General features: G+C 36.1%; 2 protein-coding genes across 4 annotated transcripts in view; both read right to left on the reverse strand.

Moving 5' to 3' along the window:
- Positions 1–3198: 3198 nt before the first annotated feature.
- LOC107595304 (monocarboxylate transporter 13-like) lies at positions 3199–9763 on the reverse strand. Of its 3 annotated transcripts, XM_016285665.1 has the most exons (7): positions 9591–9763; positions 7117–7358; positions 6866–7009; positions 6522–6778; positions 5448–5718; positions 5193–5318; positions 3200–4272 (listed from the first exon to the last, which is right to left on the reverse strand). In XM_016285665.1, the coding sequence occupies exons 2-7, from the start codon at positions 7352–7354 to the stop codon at positions 3917–3919; spliced, it is 1392 nt and encodes a 463-aa protein (XP_016141151.1). In that variant the 5' UTR covers positions 7355–7358; positions 9591–9763; the 3' UTR covers positions 3200–3916. The 3 variants fall into 3 exon arrangements, with proteins under 3 accessions (XP_016141150.1, XP_016141149.1, XP_016141151.1); XM_016285664.1 differs by having other exon boundaries at positions 3199–4272; positions 5193–5718; positions 9684–9763; XM_016285663.1 differs by having other exon boundaries at positions 3199–4272; positions 5193–5718.
- A 1628-nt stretch (positions 9764–11391) lies between these two features.
- LOC107595306 (B-cell CLL/lymphoma 6 member B protein-like) overlaps positions 11392–14830 on the reverse strand; it is a 7656-nt gene continuing 4217 nt past the window's right edge. Inside the window, exons 7-12 of the mRNA XM_016285667.1 lie at positions 14000–14223; positions 13763–13875; positions 13518–13658; positions 13242–13372; positions 12825–12962; positions 11392–12738 (exon numbers count right to left, since the gene is read on the reverse strand). Coding sequence (XP_016141153.1) covers positions 12589–12738; positions 12825–12962; positions 13242–13372; positions 13518–13658; positions 13763–13875; positions 14000–14223 — 897 coding nt within the window. The 3' untranslated portion in view covers positions 11392–12588. The remainder of the gene's footprint in view (positions 12739–12824; positions 12963–13241; positions 13373–13517; positions 13659–13762; positions 13876–13999; positions 14224–14830) is intronic.

The following is a 14830-nucleotide window of genomic DNA, read 5'->3' on the forward strand; positions in this document are numbered from 1 at the left end:
TTTTAAGCAACATGTAGAAATTAATAATCGTGAAAACGGCAGAATGTGTAGCTAAATAAATGATTCATGACTTACGTGACTTGCATTTCTGAGAATTTTGCAGTAAAACCTTTACCACTTGAACTACTGTTACTACCATTCAAAAGTTCAGGGTCTGTAATATTTTTTTCCCGCAATATTAAATTGTTTAAATAGGGGCATTGAAGACGTGTATGATGTTACAAAATATTTATATTTTAAATAAATGCTATTCTTTTAAACTTTCTATTAATCAAATAATTCTGAAACAATATTATCACGGTTTCCACAAAAGCAGTTTTCGACATTGACAATAATATGAAATGTTTCTTAAGCAGCAACTCAGCATATTAAAATGATTTCTGAAGGATCATGAGACACTGAAGACTGGAGTAATGATGCTGACAATTCAGCTGTGCCATCACAGGAATAAAATACATTTGAATATATATTAAAATAGAAAAATTGTAATTGTAATAATATTTCACAGTATTAGCTTTTTTTTAGTGAACAGAAGAGACTTCTTTCAGAAACATTAAAAAAATCGTACAAACCCCAAATGTTTGAATGGACCAGGGCTCGGACGTCACACATGAATATATCAGTTATCTGTACATAATTTTAATATATCCAGCTCAGTTCCATGTTCTTACTTGTACTTCGGTCATGATATCTTAGTTTAAATGATGTTTCATACCATAATTCTTCAAAAAAAAAGATTAGAATATTAGAACCCAAGAAGTTTGTCAATAAAAATAAAAAATATCATATATAAAATATAGCAAGAAAACAATAGTACAATAAAAACAGAAACAGCCTTTTATTTAACCACATTAAAAGACAAATCTGTCTACCAAAACACAGATTTGTACTAGGGATGCACGATATATCGGCCACCATATCGGTATCGGCCCATATCGGCTCATTTTTTCTGTTATCGGTATCGGCCTGATAAGAAAATTTGGCCGATATCTCTGTACTGTTCTACTAAAACCCGTCTTGCCATGCAGTGCACTTCTTGGAGAATTACAACATAACGCACATGATATGGGCTGGTAACATGCCCGACTGGCTCAGATGGCAAATTCCATTCAACCTTTAAATCAGATCAAAAGTCAACTTGTGCAGTGTAGTTCTAAAGCTACTAAGTTCAAAGAACCAGATGATGAAATGTTGTTAAGAGTCATTGCCTGCTTTGGCACTCCAAAGCTAATAGACTTGCACTGCAGTATAGTTTAGAAGACTACTAAACTGATCCAAATTCATCCAAGTCTCACTTCTCATTCTATGCAAGTATACTGAGGTCAATAGGCTAAAGAGCATGTTTAATTGCATTAATACAGTGCATTTGAAGACAACTGTGTGAAAAGGCAGTGCTGTCAATCTCAAAGCAATAAGGGCCTCTCACATGAGAAAGCAAAGTCTGTAGCTGAGCTCATTGACTCTCAAGTCTATGGAGATTAAGGCTCACGTGTTTGGTTTTATGAGAAGTGCATCTTTAAAACAGCATTACTGACTAGTATTCAAGATTTTTCCAAGGGAAGTAGAGAATTTACAAGGTTATATACTAGTTTGTGCATAGTAAAGCTCTTGCATTAATACAAATTTAAAACAAAAACAAAAAAAGTGTTGAAGAATGTAATGTGTAACAAAGACTTTAGTGTGTGACACTTTGGTCAATGATTCACAAGTGAATTTTGTTTGTCAGCGACCTCGGTGGAAAATGTAAATCAATATTCACTCCGAAACCTGGAGCTTGAAAATCACAGTGAAAACCCTTCACAATGTGCAAGATTTCCATCATACAATACTTAAAAAGCATCAATGAAATACACAAATCACATGGTCCAATTCAACCCTGAAATGACAACATCAAAATGTCACGTCTCCGACAATGCTATCAGAAAGAACATCTTGTGTTCATCATATTCCTCCATATGCAACTCAAGAACAGTCCAGCTGTAATCAAGGTAAGGTACATTAATGCTCTACATGAGGAGCAGAACAGGATTAGCACTGCAACATTAGCATTTAGCTTGCTTTCCTGCTTTTGAATACTATACTGAAGTAGCCTCCAGCACCAAACTTAATGGCTATAGAAAATGCACTGCCTTTATCTTAGCTTTTGCTTGATGTGACAGCATGTCAGGCATGTGCTGAGTCTGCTGACTAAGCAGTTAAAAGCTGGTGTGGAGTCTCATAAAAGCCTCATTGTCATGAATCCGGTCCACGAACTTCCGTCTGCTTACCATCAGAGGTCACCCTTTCCATTACATTGACTCTCGCACCACACAAACTGTTACACATCATCCCGGACTACATATCCCATCATTCATTGCACTGATTGCACACAGCACTGATTGCACACAGCTGTTTCATATTTCACTATTTAACACTCACTCTAACAACCATTCTCTGCAGAGTATTGTATGCACTTATCGCAAGCAGTGATAGCTACTTTACAGAGCCCTCGTTAGTTTCCCAGCCCAGCCCAGTCCAGTCCAGTCTGTTTTCCCAGTTTCTGATCTTTGCCTATTTTCCTGGATTTATCCCCTCTAGTCTCGCCCTTTTGATTCTGTTCGCCGATCATTGACCTACGCTAGCCCTAAGATTATTCTTGTGTCTTTCCTGCCATCTGCTTTAATAAAAGCTTGCACATGGATCCGCATGTCTCACGTCTTGTCAGCCCCGTTACACTCATGTTTTACTAGCCATGAATACAAAATGCTCCTCAATAACTGTGATTAACAAAAACCACAAGCATCAGTCATTCCACCAAACCCTGAAGCTGTATTTGTGCATCATAATTAGCTTCCTGTTAGAGAACGCCAGAAGTCAAGTATTTCACAATAATTTACAATAAAAAAATTTAATAATACAATAAAAATAATTAATTAAAAATAAATAGTATTTTGCCAGCATACTCAGAAATAGTAATATGGCAATACCATGGTACAGTGTTGGTGTCAGATAATAATACCATGATATTTGATATACAGCGCCCTCCATAAATTCAGAAATGGCCAAGTCAAAGTGGGGTATTTGGACAATATCAGCAAAAATCCTTATTTGGTGGCGATTCTGAATTGACAAATATTTGAAAATGTAAATATAAAATAAAAATAATTTAATAATTTAATTAAATAAAATATATTATTAAATTTAAAAAAATACTGATTTCAGAACAGAAAAATACTTGAGCTATTTATAAAGTATAAATTATCTGTATAGATAGGAAATGAACAGTGGCCAGAATAATGGATTTTTTAGAATGAGAATTTACAAATTGACAGCTTTCCAGGTGCAAATACTGTAAATGCTGAAAATATAAAAAACTAATTCAAAATATTAATAAAAACTATAATTAAGTAATACTAAAATAACACTATATAGCTGCTGCTGTGGTGTCTGACTGTGGCAACTGTATTGTCATTATTATGTAATCTAAAAGAAAAGCTGGTCTTGATAAATGATAACTTGATTACGTTATTGCATTTACGTCATGATAAAGATTTATGCTGCTATTGACCTATTATACAACTTTTGAATTGCACTAATTTCATGGTGCATGTCCAAAACATGTGTCTACTTGCATTTATATAAGGAATGATTAAATAATCCACATTTGTTTTGAACGTTACACAAGGTTGGCTAACTGGAAATTTGAGCTGTAAACCTACTGTTGCTTTCCAAACTTTCTCAAAACCTGAGAATTTCCATCAGATTGAACTTATTCTTATGAAATTACCCACTAAAAGTTTTACTGCAAAATGCGGTATAAAACCAAAAGCGCAACATGATTTGTGATTCCAATGCCAATAGTTGCCTATATCTCGTCTATATCCTTCTAAAAAACTACTACTATGACCACCACTAATTATTTTCTAACATCACACAATCATAATATTTCCCCTGAATTAGTATGGTGCATCATTTCCTGTGGTATTTCATCTCGTTCTTGCACTAGACATGTAACATCACTCTTCCAACAGACCTTTAACTCCTTATCCGAGTAGGGTGTATCATCCAAAGGGCACAGGCTCTCAGGTACAGAATTTGAGGATAGAGTTTTTTTGAGTAGTCCATCTTCAATGGAGCCATCCTGAGACTTCCTCTTTGAAGGTGATGGGGGTGGAGGGGCCGTACAAGACCAGAAATAGGGAAGAGTCATTGTAACTAACATACCTAACACTAGGAAACTTCCAGCAGCAATAAGAGATAATGTGTATGTCCCAGTACAGTCCTTCAGCCAGCCTGGGAGGAAAAATGGAGATGGAACAATCATTTCATTGCTGATTGTGAACCTAAAGATCTGAATCAATTGAATGTCAGCCTTTTAAAGGAATAGTTTCACCAAAAATGAAGATTTGCAGAAAATTTACTCATTCTGAGGCCATGCAAGATGTAGATGAGTTTGTTCTTCATGGGAACAGATTTGGAGGAATTTAGCATTATATCACTTGCTCACCAATGTATCCTCTGCAGTGAATGGGTGCCGTCAAAATCAAAGTTCAAACAGCTGATAAAACATCACAATGATCCACAACTAATCCACACCACTCCAGTCCATCAATTAACATCTTGTAAATTGAAAAGCTGTGAGTTCGTAACAAATCCATCTTTAAGGCATTTTAACATTAAAGCGTCGTTTCTGGCTAAAATATGAGTTTAAAATCCATTACAACGCTTCCTCCAGAAATGTCATCTCTTGTTGTCCACTCACATCAAAATCCACCAACATATTTGTTTAGAACTGTTTTTGCTTGTAACAGTGCTTGATCTGTGCATATTTCTCTCCTGATTCAAACAAGGTGATTTTTTTCACTGGAGAAAGCAATATTATGGATAGAGGACTCATATTTTAGCCGGAAGCAACAGTTTGTTTCATACAAACACACAGCTTTTCACTTCACAAGACATCTGGATTCGTGTGGATTATTGTGATGTTTTTATCAGCTGTTTGGACTCTCATTCTGACGGCACCCATTCACTGCAGAGGACTCATTGGTGAGTAAATGATGTAATGTTAAACTTCTCCAAATCTGTTCTGATGAAGAAACAAAATCATGTACATCTTGGATGGCCTGAGGGTGATTAAATTGTCAGCAAATAAAAAATTTTGGGTGAACTTTTCCTTTAAATAAAACTACTGTGATGATCTCATGAGCTCCTACCAGACAGTGGTGCTCCCAGCAGCCCTCCAACACTCTCTATGAGCTGCAGCAGGCCAAGGGCTCCCAGCACTCGACCTATGCCTACGATCTCCGGTACCACCGCGAAGGCCAGCGGTGTCATCGCTCCTGCGCAAAACCCATAGACCACACTAATAACAATAAGTCCTGAGTAAACCACAGCAACAGGAATGAGCATCAGTGAGAGCCCCAGTAACCCAGTCCACACCACCAGCATGTGCGGTATCCGTATTTTACCCAAGTCTGAGAACCAGCCAGAGGCTACACGACCCATGATGTCTACCACACCGGTTACAGAGATTACAAAGGCTGCCTGGTACTCAGTGAAACCAATGTGACGGCTGTGGGCGACCAGATGAATGTAAGGGATGAAGTAGCCGGCATTGAAGAAGGTGATGGCCACGGCATAAGTGAGGAAGCCTCTGTGTGAAAGCAGGGAGAGCTCAAAGCTCTCGAAGATACGGGACAATAAAGAAGAACATTTGTTGAGCTTGGTCAAGTTTTCAGTCTGAGAAGGGCACAAAAAGAAACAAGCCAAATAGAGTAATTAAGCCTCAAACATGTTAAACTGCAGAACAATCACTATAAAAAAATGTTTTGATTAAAAATTATATTTAATTGCATAATTATAATATTTATTAAATCACCAATTGTTAAATAAATGAATTATTAAAAAAGACAATATATACTCCACTATTGAAATCTTTGTGGTCCATAAGATTTTTTAAATGTTTTGGAAAGAAGTCTCTTATGCTCATTAAGGCTGCATTTTTTTCAAATTAAAAATACAGCCAAATCAGTGACATTGTGAACTGTTATAATAATTAAAAATAACATTTTACTATTTAAATCAATTTTAAAATGTAATTAATTCTTGTGATGGCAAAATTGAATTTTCAGTTGTGCTGGCTAATATTTTTGTGCAAACCATGTTTTAAGCATTCTTTGATGAATAGAAAGATTTATGTGAAAGATAAATATTTTGTAACATTATAATTTTTTTTGCTGTCACTTTTTTCCATCGCAAAATTCTGAATCCTAGTTATTAAACAGTTGTTCTGCTTAATACTTTTGTGGAAATATTTTTTCAGAATTCTTTGATAAACTGTAAGTTCAGAACAGCAATTATTTGAAATAGAAATCTTTTGTAACATTATAAATGTCATTTCTGGTCACTTATGATCAATTGAATGCACCCATGCTGAATAAAAGTATTATTTTCTATTTAAAAAATCTTACTGACCCAACTTCTAAATGGTATGTATGTATAGAAAATTTCATTAATTTATTCAGTAATATAAAAACACATACCTTCAACACAACCTCTGGTCTCCCTAGAGGCCGAATGAGAGCTCCACAAGCAATCATGTTGAAGCTGAGGCCTCCGAGGACAAGCAAAGCTCCACGCCAAGCATAGACCTCTACTAGATACTGAAAAAGTGGGGAGAAGGCGAAAGAGGCAAGACCGACTCCTGTGAAGCCCAGGCCCATGGCTAGAGATCTCCGCACGGTAAAGTACTGCATTACTGATGCAACTGTAGGGGTGAAGACCAGCGCCCAGCCTAAACCTGACAGACATAAACATTGAGATTAAAAATAGAATCAGGATCCTGACATTGGTTAGTATTAAAGACACTCTTTACAAGAGCATCTACCTGAAATTAATCCCATGGTCAGGTAAAGATGTAAAAGAGACGTTGCCTGGGAAGCCAGAATGAATCCCAGGCCTGAAAGGAATCCTCCCATCATAACTACTGGACGAGTTCCATACACATTAGATGCGGCTGCACCTATTGGACCTGCAGGCAAGCATATATAATCAACTGAATGCTGAAAGCCAAAGTGTGTTGTTTTACTATATTGTGTTTGTTGATATAGACAAGAACAAATGAATGAGTAAACTTACTCATTAGCTGTTGCATGGCCAAGCCAATGGATGTTATCCAGGACACCGCCTGGGCACTCTCACCAAAGTACTGCACAAACTCCACAAAAAAGACACCCAGACAGCGGATGAGCCCAAACACCAGGGCAGAAGACACGAAAAAAGACCCCACCACCACCCAGCCCCAACCCCCATCAGGTGCCGCCATCTGTGGGGACGACTGCTGCTCTTCCTGTGTCTTTTGGGGCTTTGCCATCATTGCACTGAAGAGACAGATTAAAGGAATAGTTCACTCAAAAATGAAAACTGACTCACCCTCAGGCCATGCAAAATGTAGATGAGTTTGTTTCTTAATGGGAACAGATTTGGAGAAATTTAGCATTACATTACTTGTTCACCAGTGGTTCCTCTGCAGTGAATGGGTGCCGTCAAAATGAGAGTACAAATAGCTGATTAACGCATCACGATAATCCACAAATAATCCACACGGTCTAAGACGATTTTTTCACTGGACTCGTAGTTAAAATGCCTTAATGATAGATTTGTTTCTTACAAACATGCAGCTTTTCACTTCACAAGACATTAATTGATGGACTGGAGTTGTATGAATTGCTTGTGGATTATTGTGATGTTTTTATCAATTTGGACAAGTGATGTATTGATACACTTCTCTAAATCTTTTCTGATGAAGAAACAAACTCATCTACATCTTGGATGGCCAAAGCGTAAGCAAATTTAAATTTTTGGTTGAACTATTCCTTCAAGAGAAGAGTGCAAGTTACATGTCCATAACCTTTAACCGTGTCATAGACGGCATTAAAACATCTTCAACCAAACAATGAAAGTAATTCGTTTTTTTTTTTTACCCAATCTACTACATAAGCCTCGGTTTCTTGACAAATAACTGGCCTTTATCATACTGTTCATGATCTCTTTAGCATTACCTTGAAAATAAACACATCTGTTCACTATGCTTCACAGTGCTGATAAACACCTACCAGTTTAAATTCTAAAACTAAGATGATTTATACTCATTTAACAGTCAGGTGTCTGTTCTTATCCAGCTTTCATTTTCTCTAGCACACACACACACACACACACACACACACACACACATACCAGTAGGTTATTTTGAAGAAGTAAAGTCTTTTAATTTAGTCCTGTAACAAAACGTTGATCATGAGTTGATCATCAGGTGGACTCTGAACAGTCATTACCAATGGTTTGACAATTTGACCCAATTAATAGCTTACTGCTCAGGTTCCGATGACCAAAGGGACATCAACAAAATGTTTTTTTTTTCTCAGAATGAGCAAACTTTAACATTAAAACATCAGTATAAACAGGATGTACTACCAACAAAATGCATTAAAACATTTGCGGTGTATAAAAATTCATTGTAAAAAATGTGTTAAAATCACATTTTGTCAGGCAGCACATATGTATATTCTTAAACCAAACCCATACACTAACACTTAACAGTGTTTTCATGCACAGACAGCTGTGTTTTAGTCTCTAACAAATTAGAAAACATATATTTACATTAAATTAATTACACATTTAATGGTAACCTAAACACCTCCATAAACAAATTCTAAACTCTATTGGTAAAGAAAAGTATTCCACAAATCAAAACTTCTCCCGTCCCATAGATATGAATGTCCTGTCCATGCAACACATCATTACATAATGTATGCGTTTACATTAATGTTTTTACAGGTGTTTATAATGTACTATAAAATTTGAAGACTTATGAAATATTGCCAGATATTAATTTGTGCTCTTGAACATTTATGATGAGAAACATTACGCAAAAGATATATTTCAAAACTACACTGAACATAATTATAAATGCAACACTTTTGTTTTTGCCCCCATTTTTCATGAGCTGAACTCAAAGATAATTATTTTAAATATTTATTTCATAGCTTGATATTAAATTTCAGTTTTAAATATCGGTCAACGGGTCTTGATCTCCGGATTTATGACAATTATTATAGGGTAATTAAAAAATGGTCACACGTAAAAATGTCCAATGCAAATCCATGGTGACTGTATGGCTTAATAAATATTAATTAAGTAACGTGACCGCATATAACATAAGCGTAAGTCTTAGTAGAAAACCATCTTGTTTCTGTGTCTCGTCATCTTGCATTGTTGATATTTAGCACACTGTTAGTGACAGAGACGCGATTTAGTCATGAATTCATGGCGTATAACTAGCAATACAAACGCGAACCGCTCGACTTGATCTTGCACACCTATTATGTTAGGATTTCCGGATATGTAGCCTACCGCACAGACACTGCCAGTAGAGAGAGGTGCTGCAATGAAACACTAAAGTATTTTAGACAAAACAGTGTGACATGAGCAGCCTAAATTTCATGTAATACACGACTCTAAAGTAGTGTAAAATAAAGCAAGCAAAATATAATCCGTTTGAAAATGCATTTGTTTCAGGTTAACGTGCCTGGAACAGATCGGTAGTTACTTACCCATAACCCGATCACCCCTTTCCTGTCAACTCATCATTAGGTCAAATCAGATAAACAGTTTATTTTTTAAATGCACTGATAATCAACACGTACTGTTACTGTTGCACATCGTCGATCGCGACTTTCTGCTTCACCTGCTTTTGACATGAGCGACTATTAATCGCTCGCTCGTGCGGGTTTAGTTTCAGCGAAGCTCCGCCTCTAGAGCGCACTCACGAGCAAGAGTAAGTTTCCATTCCTTTACAAAAATGTAACTTACTCTGGTCACTTATAAACTACGCGTGCAATGTTAGGTTAAAGTTAGACAACAATAGAGCACATTCAGCATGCTGTCAAACATTAAAACTAGTGTCATTGAAATTTAAAGTTCTCTTCTATGAGATGATAAAGACCCCCTAGCGGTAAGTTCAGTTAAATGTTATATATCAATTACAAACACTTAAAAAGCAGTTACAGTGGTTACAATATGGTTATTGTATCCTTGCTGGGGAAAAGAGGTGGTTTAGCCTTGTGGCCAGCTAAGATGAACAAAACAACTTAGACTTATTTTAAGTTTTTGTGCGTGTGTCTTAATTATTTCAGCAGCCCGTGTTTGCATACAGTATATTCTCACCAACACTTCATAGTTACGTCCGTCTTCCTGACAACCTCTGTGTATTGCTCTGGTTTCATTTAATAAAACTCTACACAAGTCAGAGATACAGTTATAGATTAAACAAAAATTTAGCTCAGCATATTAAAATAATAATAATAATAAATAAAATCTAGTTTATAATACACTTAGAAATAAACACAATATTGCTATCTATATACATATAAAGAAGTTTAACCTACTCGATGTTGATAGTTGTTTAGTTCGGTTCTGTATACAACTTTAGCATGTACGTGGCTTATATGAGACAAATGCTTTGAGCTGTGATCTATAGTTAATATTAGTTAGCCATACAATGATCTCCACATGCCACATGTTTGCCTTCGGGAGCAGATGAAAACAGGAACAGGACTAAACCTCAGAACTACATGTCAGAGAGTAGGTTCAGTGTTCGATCATCGATAAAAGAAGAAACAGCGGGTGGTGCTCCTAGGTCAAGCTAAGAGGAAAACTTCCATACAGAACTACACATTTATGGACAGACAGGTAATGTGTGCACGAGGCCAGTTTTTGTCTAAGGCCGGAAACAGGTGCCAGCTGCTCCATTGTTCTTATTCCAGCACCACCCGTAGAGAAGCTGAGACACTTTAGGGTGAGTCGAGGGGTCTGATCGGGTGAGTCGTTGTGAGCTAATCGGAGGAAGGAAGGGCTAAGAGGTGAATTCTTTGTTCTTCTGGGCTCCAAGAATCACACAGGCATTGAATTTAGATTTGAAACATTTCACTATACTTAATAAGTGCCTTGATTTACTACTTTTAGGTTTAACCAGGTCCACAATTGAGAAACTCTCACTATTCATGTGATTTTGAAGAAGTAGGATTGCATGAGAACAGCTGACCAGGGTTAACTAAAACCAAAAATATAAAGAAATACATATTTTTGTTATTTAAAATAACGTAAACATTATTTTAAAAATTGGAATAAAAACCCATAAACTTATTTTTAATCTAGTTGCCAAGGCAACATTTCTCATATTCATTGTTTAATTAAAAAAAAAAAAAAATGCTATATAAACATGTTTAAAAAAATCAACACACAACAAAATGACTAAAACTTTAACTAAAATAAAATACAAAAATAGAAATAAAAAACAAACAAACACAATTAAGATAAATTAATTTAACTTTAATTTATATAAAATAGGTCTTTGTCCAGCAAAAGAGCACAACATAATATTGTTGATATCATTATCCTCATCATCATCATCACTCTTTACATGTATATTAGTTTGGCTAGTGTGAGTCCTCGACCTGCTTGGACTCTCAGCAACTATAATACACCATAAAAATCATGAAATGGTCTCTTCAACATAGGTATCATTAAAAAGATACACTGAGAGGCTAATCATCTACAAATGCTCTTTCTTTCTTCTTACTTAAATACAAATAGGCTCCAGGCCTTTTTAATTAGTATACTGATATACTGAATAACTGGTAAATAAGCAATTAAGAGGTTATATTTGAGTTTGCCATTCAGGTTGTTCTGTTATCTTCTTAAATAGGAAACAGAATATAGTACAAACACCAGAAAGGATCCATGAACAAATATGAGCAATACTTTTGGGGAAAGCAAACTAAATAAATAAAATGACAGCATATTAATTTTAAAAAATCATACAAATTTATCTTTTAGCTGTTCTTTCTCAAACATGCTTAATTCCTTCATTACACTTCCTTTCTTCTTTATCTATCTTCCTTTCATAATCGTTCTTACTTTCTTGCAGAATTCCATATATCCAATCATTTTCACTTTCATTCAGCTCTTACACTTCCAATATGAACTCCTAATAAACGTCTTCTTCACACGCTGCCACAAACCATCTTTAAGTCTTAAGAGCAAAAAAAAACATTCCATATCTACTGAAGTATTTTACTGACTTAAGCCTTATTTGGACAATAATTGTTTATCATATTGTCACAATATTTTCATATTCCCCAGGGGAACAATTACCATCTGAATAGGGCTTTACCCTTTTTTTGACAATGATTTTCACCATGTTTCCTGCCACAGAAAAAGTGGCCAATGTGACAACAAAATACTTTTTTGCAACAGCGTAAACTATGATTAAATAGCACGAGGAACATAAAGTATGCAAAGCCAAATAAATAATAATATTTGAACAAATAATAAGGATAATAGTCAGCACATCTAGTGCAGGAGTACTGCATTCTTGGAAGACTACATTCATTATAGTCAAGCTGTCCTCGAATGCAGCACTCCACCTCTTTAAACTCTTTACAATACTGTTTTATAGATCCATCTTCAGCATAAATCTCCAGTTTAGATCTTGATCTATCTGAAGAAAGCACATATAGCACCGGTGCCTGAGATGTTTCGACGTGCCCCTCAGCAAGCTTGTAGCAGTGTGGGCCCAGGTTGGTACGGGTCAACCAGAACCTTGTAGCGGATCTTGGTGTTGGTGATTGCGCCGTGTTTCTGTCTCAGGTGAAGCCTCAGCTGGCTCTTATGACGGAAGTGCAGGTGACATTTCTCACACTGGAAGAAAAGATTAGAGCAGTAGTGTGTGTAGTTGTGTATATATATATTAGATATTAAAATATACGAGTTAAAATATAACTGACGCTGTAAGGCTTCTCTCCAGTGTGGATGCGCAGGTGGCTCTTCAGCGTCTGCAGGTGGCGGAAACGTGTTCCGCAGGTGTTACATGGGTACGGCTTTTCCCCAGTGTGGATCAGAACATGGGCACGCAGGTGAGCTACCTACAACACACATACACATTTTACAAGAATATCATTTTAGTTTAACTCTTTTTATTGATGCTTTTCAAAAATAGAGATAAAAAAGACAATAAATCAGCATTTGTTTATTTGTTTTGACATATATGTATGCATTTGTGTGTGTGTGTGTGTGTGTGTGTGCATAAATAAATAAATTATTTAATAATAAATTATTGTCCCAATTATTGCTTTATTATACTGTGTATATATATATATATATATATATATAAGAAGGATACATGCAATTCTGTGCAGATGTACCTGGACAAATCTGGCTCCGCATGTGTCGCAGCGGTAGGGCTTTTCTCCAGAGTGGATGCGGGAATGAGTCTTTAAATTTGCAGGCCGGTTGAACTGTGCTCCACACACATTACAGCGGTAAGGCTTGTCTCCTGAGTCAGCGGGAACATAAAAGAGTGAAATGAATGAGAACGATTTAAACAAACTAAGTGACTGTGCCTTACAAATCGCAACTGGAAGTGAACTTAATTTGTAAGTAAGTTCAGCCAACATTATCTGTTGAGTCAGCAGCCTCACCTGAGCAGGAAGGTTTTGTGTTTGTGGCTTGGTTTCCAGGGTAACTGAGCTGTGTAGAGAGGTTCTTGAACTTGATTGGGTGTTGGCCCAGTAAATGACTCTGATTGGCAGTTTGGGTGCAAACATAAGGACTGCAGAGACCTTTTAAAAATGAAGAGGATGAAATGAAGAGGATCAGATCAGTCTGTGTATTTTTGTACGCACGTGTAGCCTATTCATAGTAAAGCTAAGAGATGCTCACTGACCTTTATTCTCACTGATTGAAAGGGGCAGGGGCTGCAAACTGCTGTCCACAACATGATGGGGACTAAAGTATATTTTTTGCTGTGATGTGTTATTTGGAAGAGACAAGGTTTTCCTTGAGGAAACAGAACAATGGTTAATACATTACATTGAAAATTACATTCCTACATAACAATACATAATTAATCAGTTACATCAGAAGTTCTTTAATCGATTAAGTGAAAAGGGACAAAACATACCTGTTATTCAGTCCAGGCTCCTCCCCTGTCCAAATGTTATTTGTTGTTTTAGATGAGGCTTCCATCTTATCACTGGCAAAGGGGGTGTGGCTTTGTGCTTGCCGCTCCTCTCCAGGCCCCTCCTCCTTTATAGGTGTGGCACACAGAGGGTTGAGGACAATATACTTGTACTTCTTCCAGTTACAGGCCTTTGGGTCAGGAGTAGGCTTGGAATCAGATCGCTTCTGTAAGGATGAAATATTGAAATTAGTGAATACTAATTTATTTAGGCTCAGCAAAACATTGAAGATTTCCATTGAAGCATTAAGAAATAAATATTTAATGCAGTCGCTATGGATTGGAAGCACACATATGGCTACATACACACAACCGTTCAAAAGTTTGGGGTCGGTAAGATGTTTTTTATAAGGCTTTTTTGAAAGTAGTCTCTTATGTGCACCAAGGTGTTTATTTGATCAGAAACACAGCAAAAACTATAATATTGTGAAAATATTATTAAAATTTAAAATACCTGTTTTCTATTTTAATATATTTTAAAATGTAATTTATTCCAGTGATGGCAAAGTTGAATTTTCAGCATCATTACTCCAGTCTCTAGTGTCACATGATCCTTCAGAAATCATTCTATTATGCTGATTTGCTGCTCAAGAAACATTTCTTATTATTATTATTAATGTTGAAAACAATTGTGCTACTTAATATTATTGTGGAAACTGTTTCTTTTTTTGCAGGATTCTTTGATGAATAGAACATTGAAAAACAACAGAATTTTTTTGAAAATATTTTGTAATCAATTTAGATCAATTTGCATGCATCCTTTCTGATTACAAA

This window comes from Sinocyclocheilus grahami, unplaced genomic scaffold (genome assembly GCF_001515645.1).
Source record: "Sinocyclocheilus grahami isolate Dianchi unplaced genomic scaffold, SAMN03320097.WGS_v1.1 scaffold200.1, whole genome shotgun sequence".
In the NCBI taxonomy this organism is placed as follows: Eukaryota; Metazoa; Chordata; class Actinopteri; order Cypriniformes; family Cyprinidae; genus Sinocyclocheilus; species Sinocyclocheilus grahami.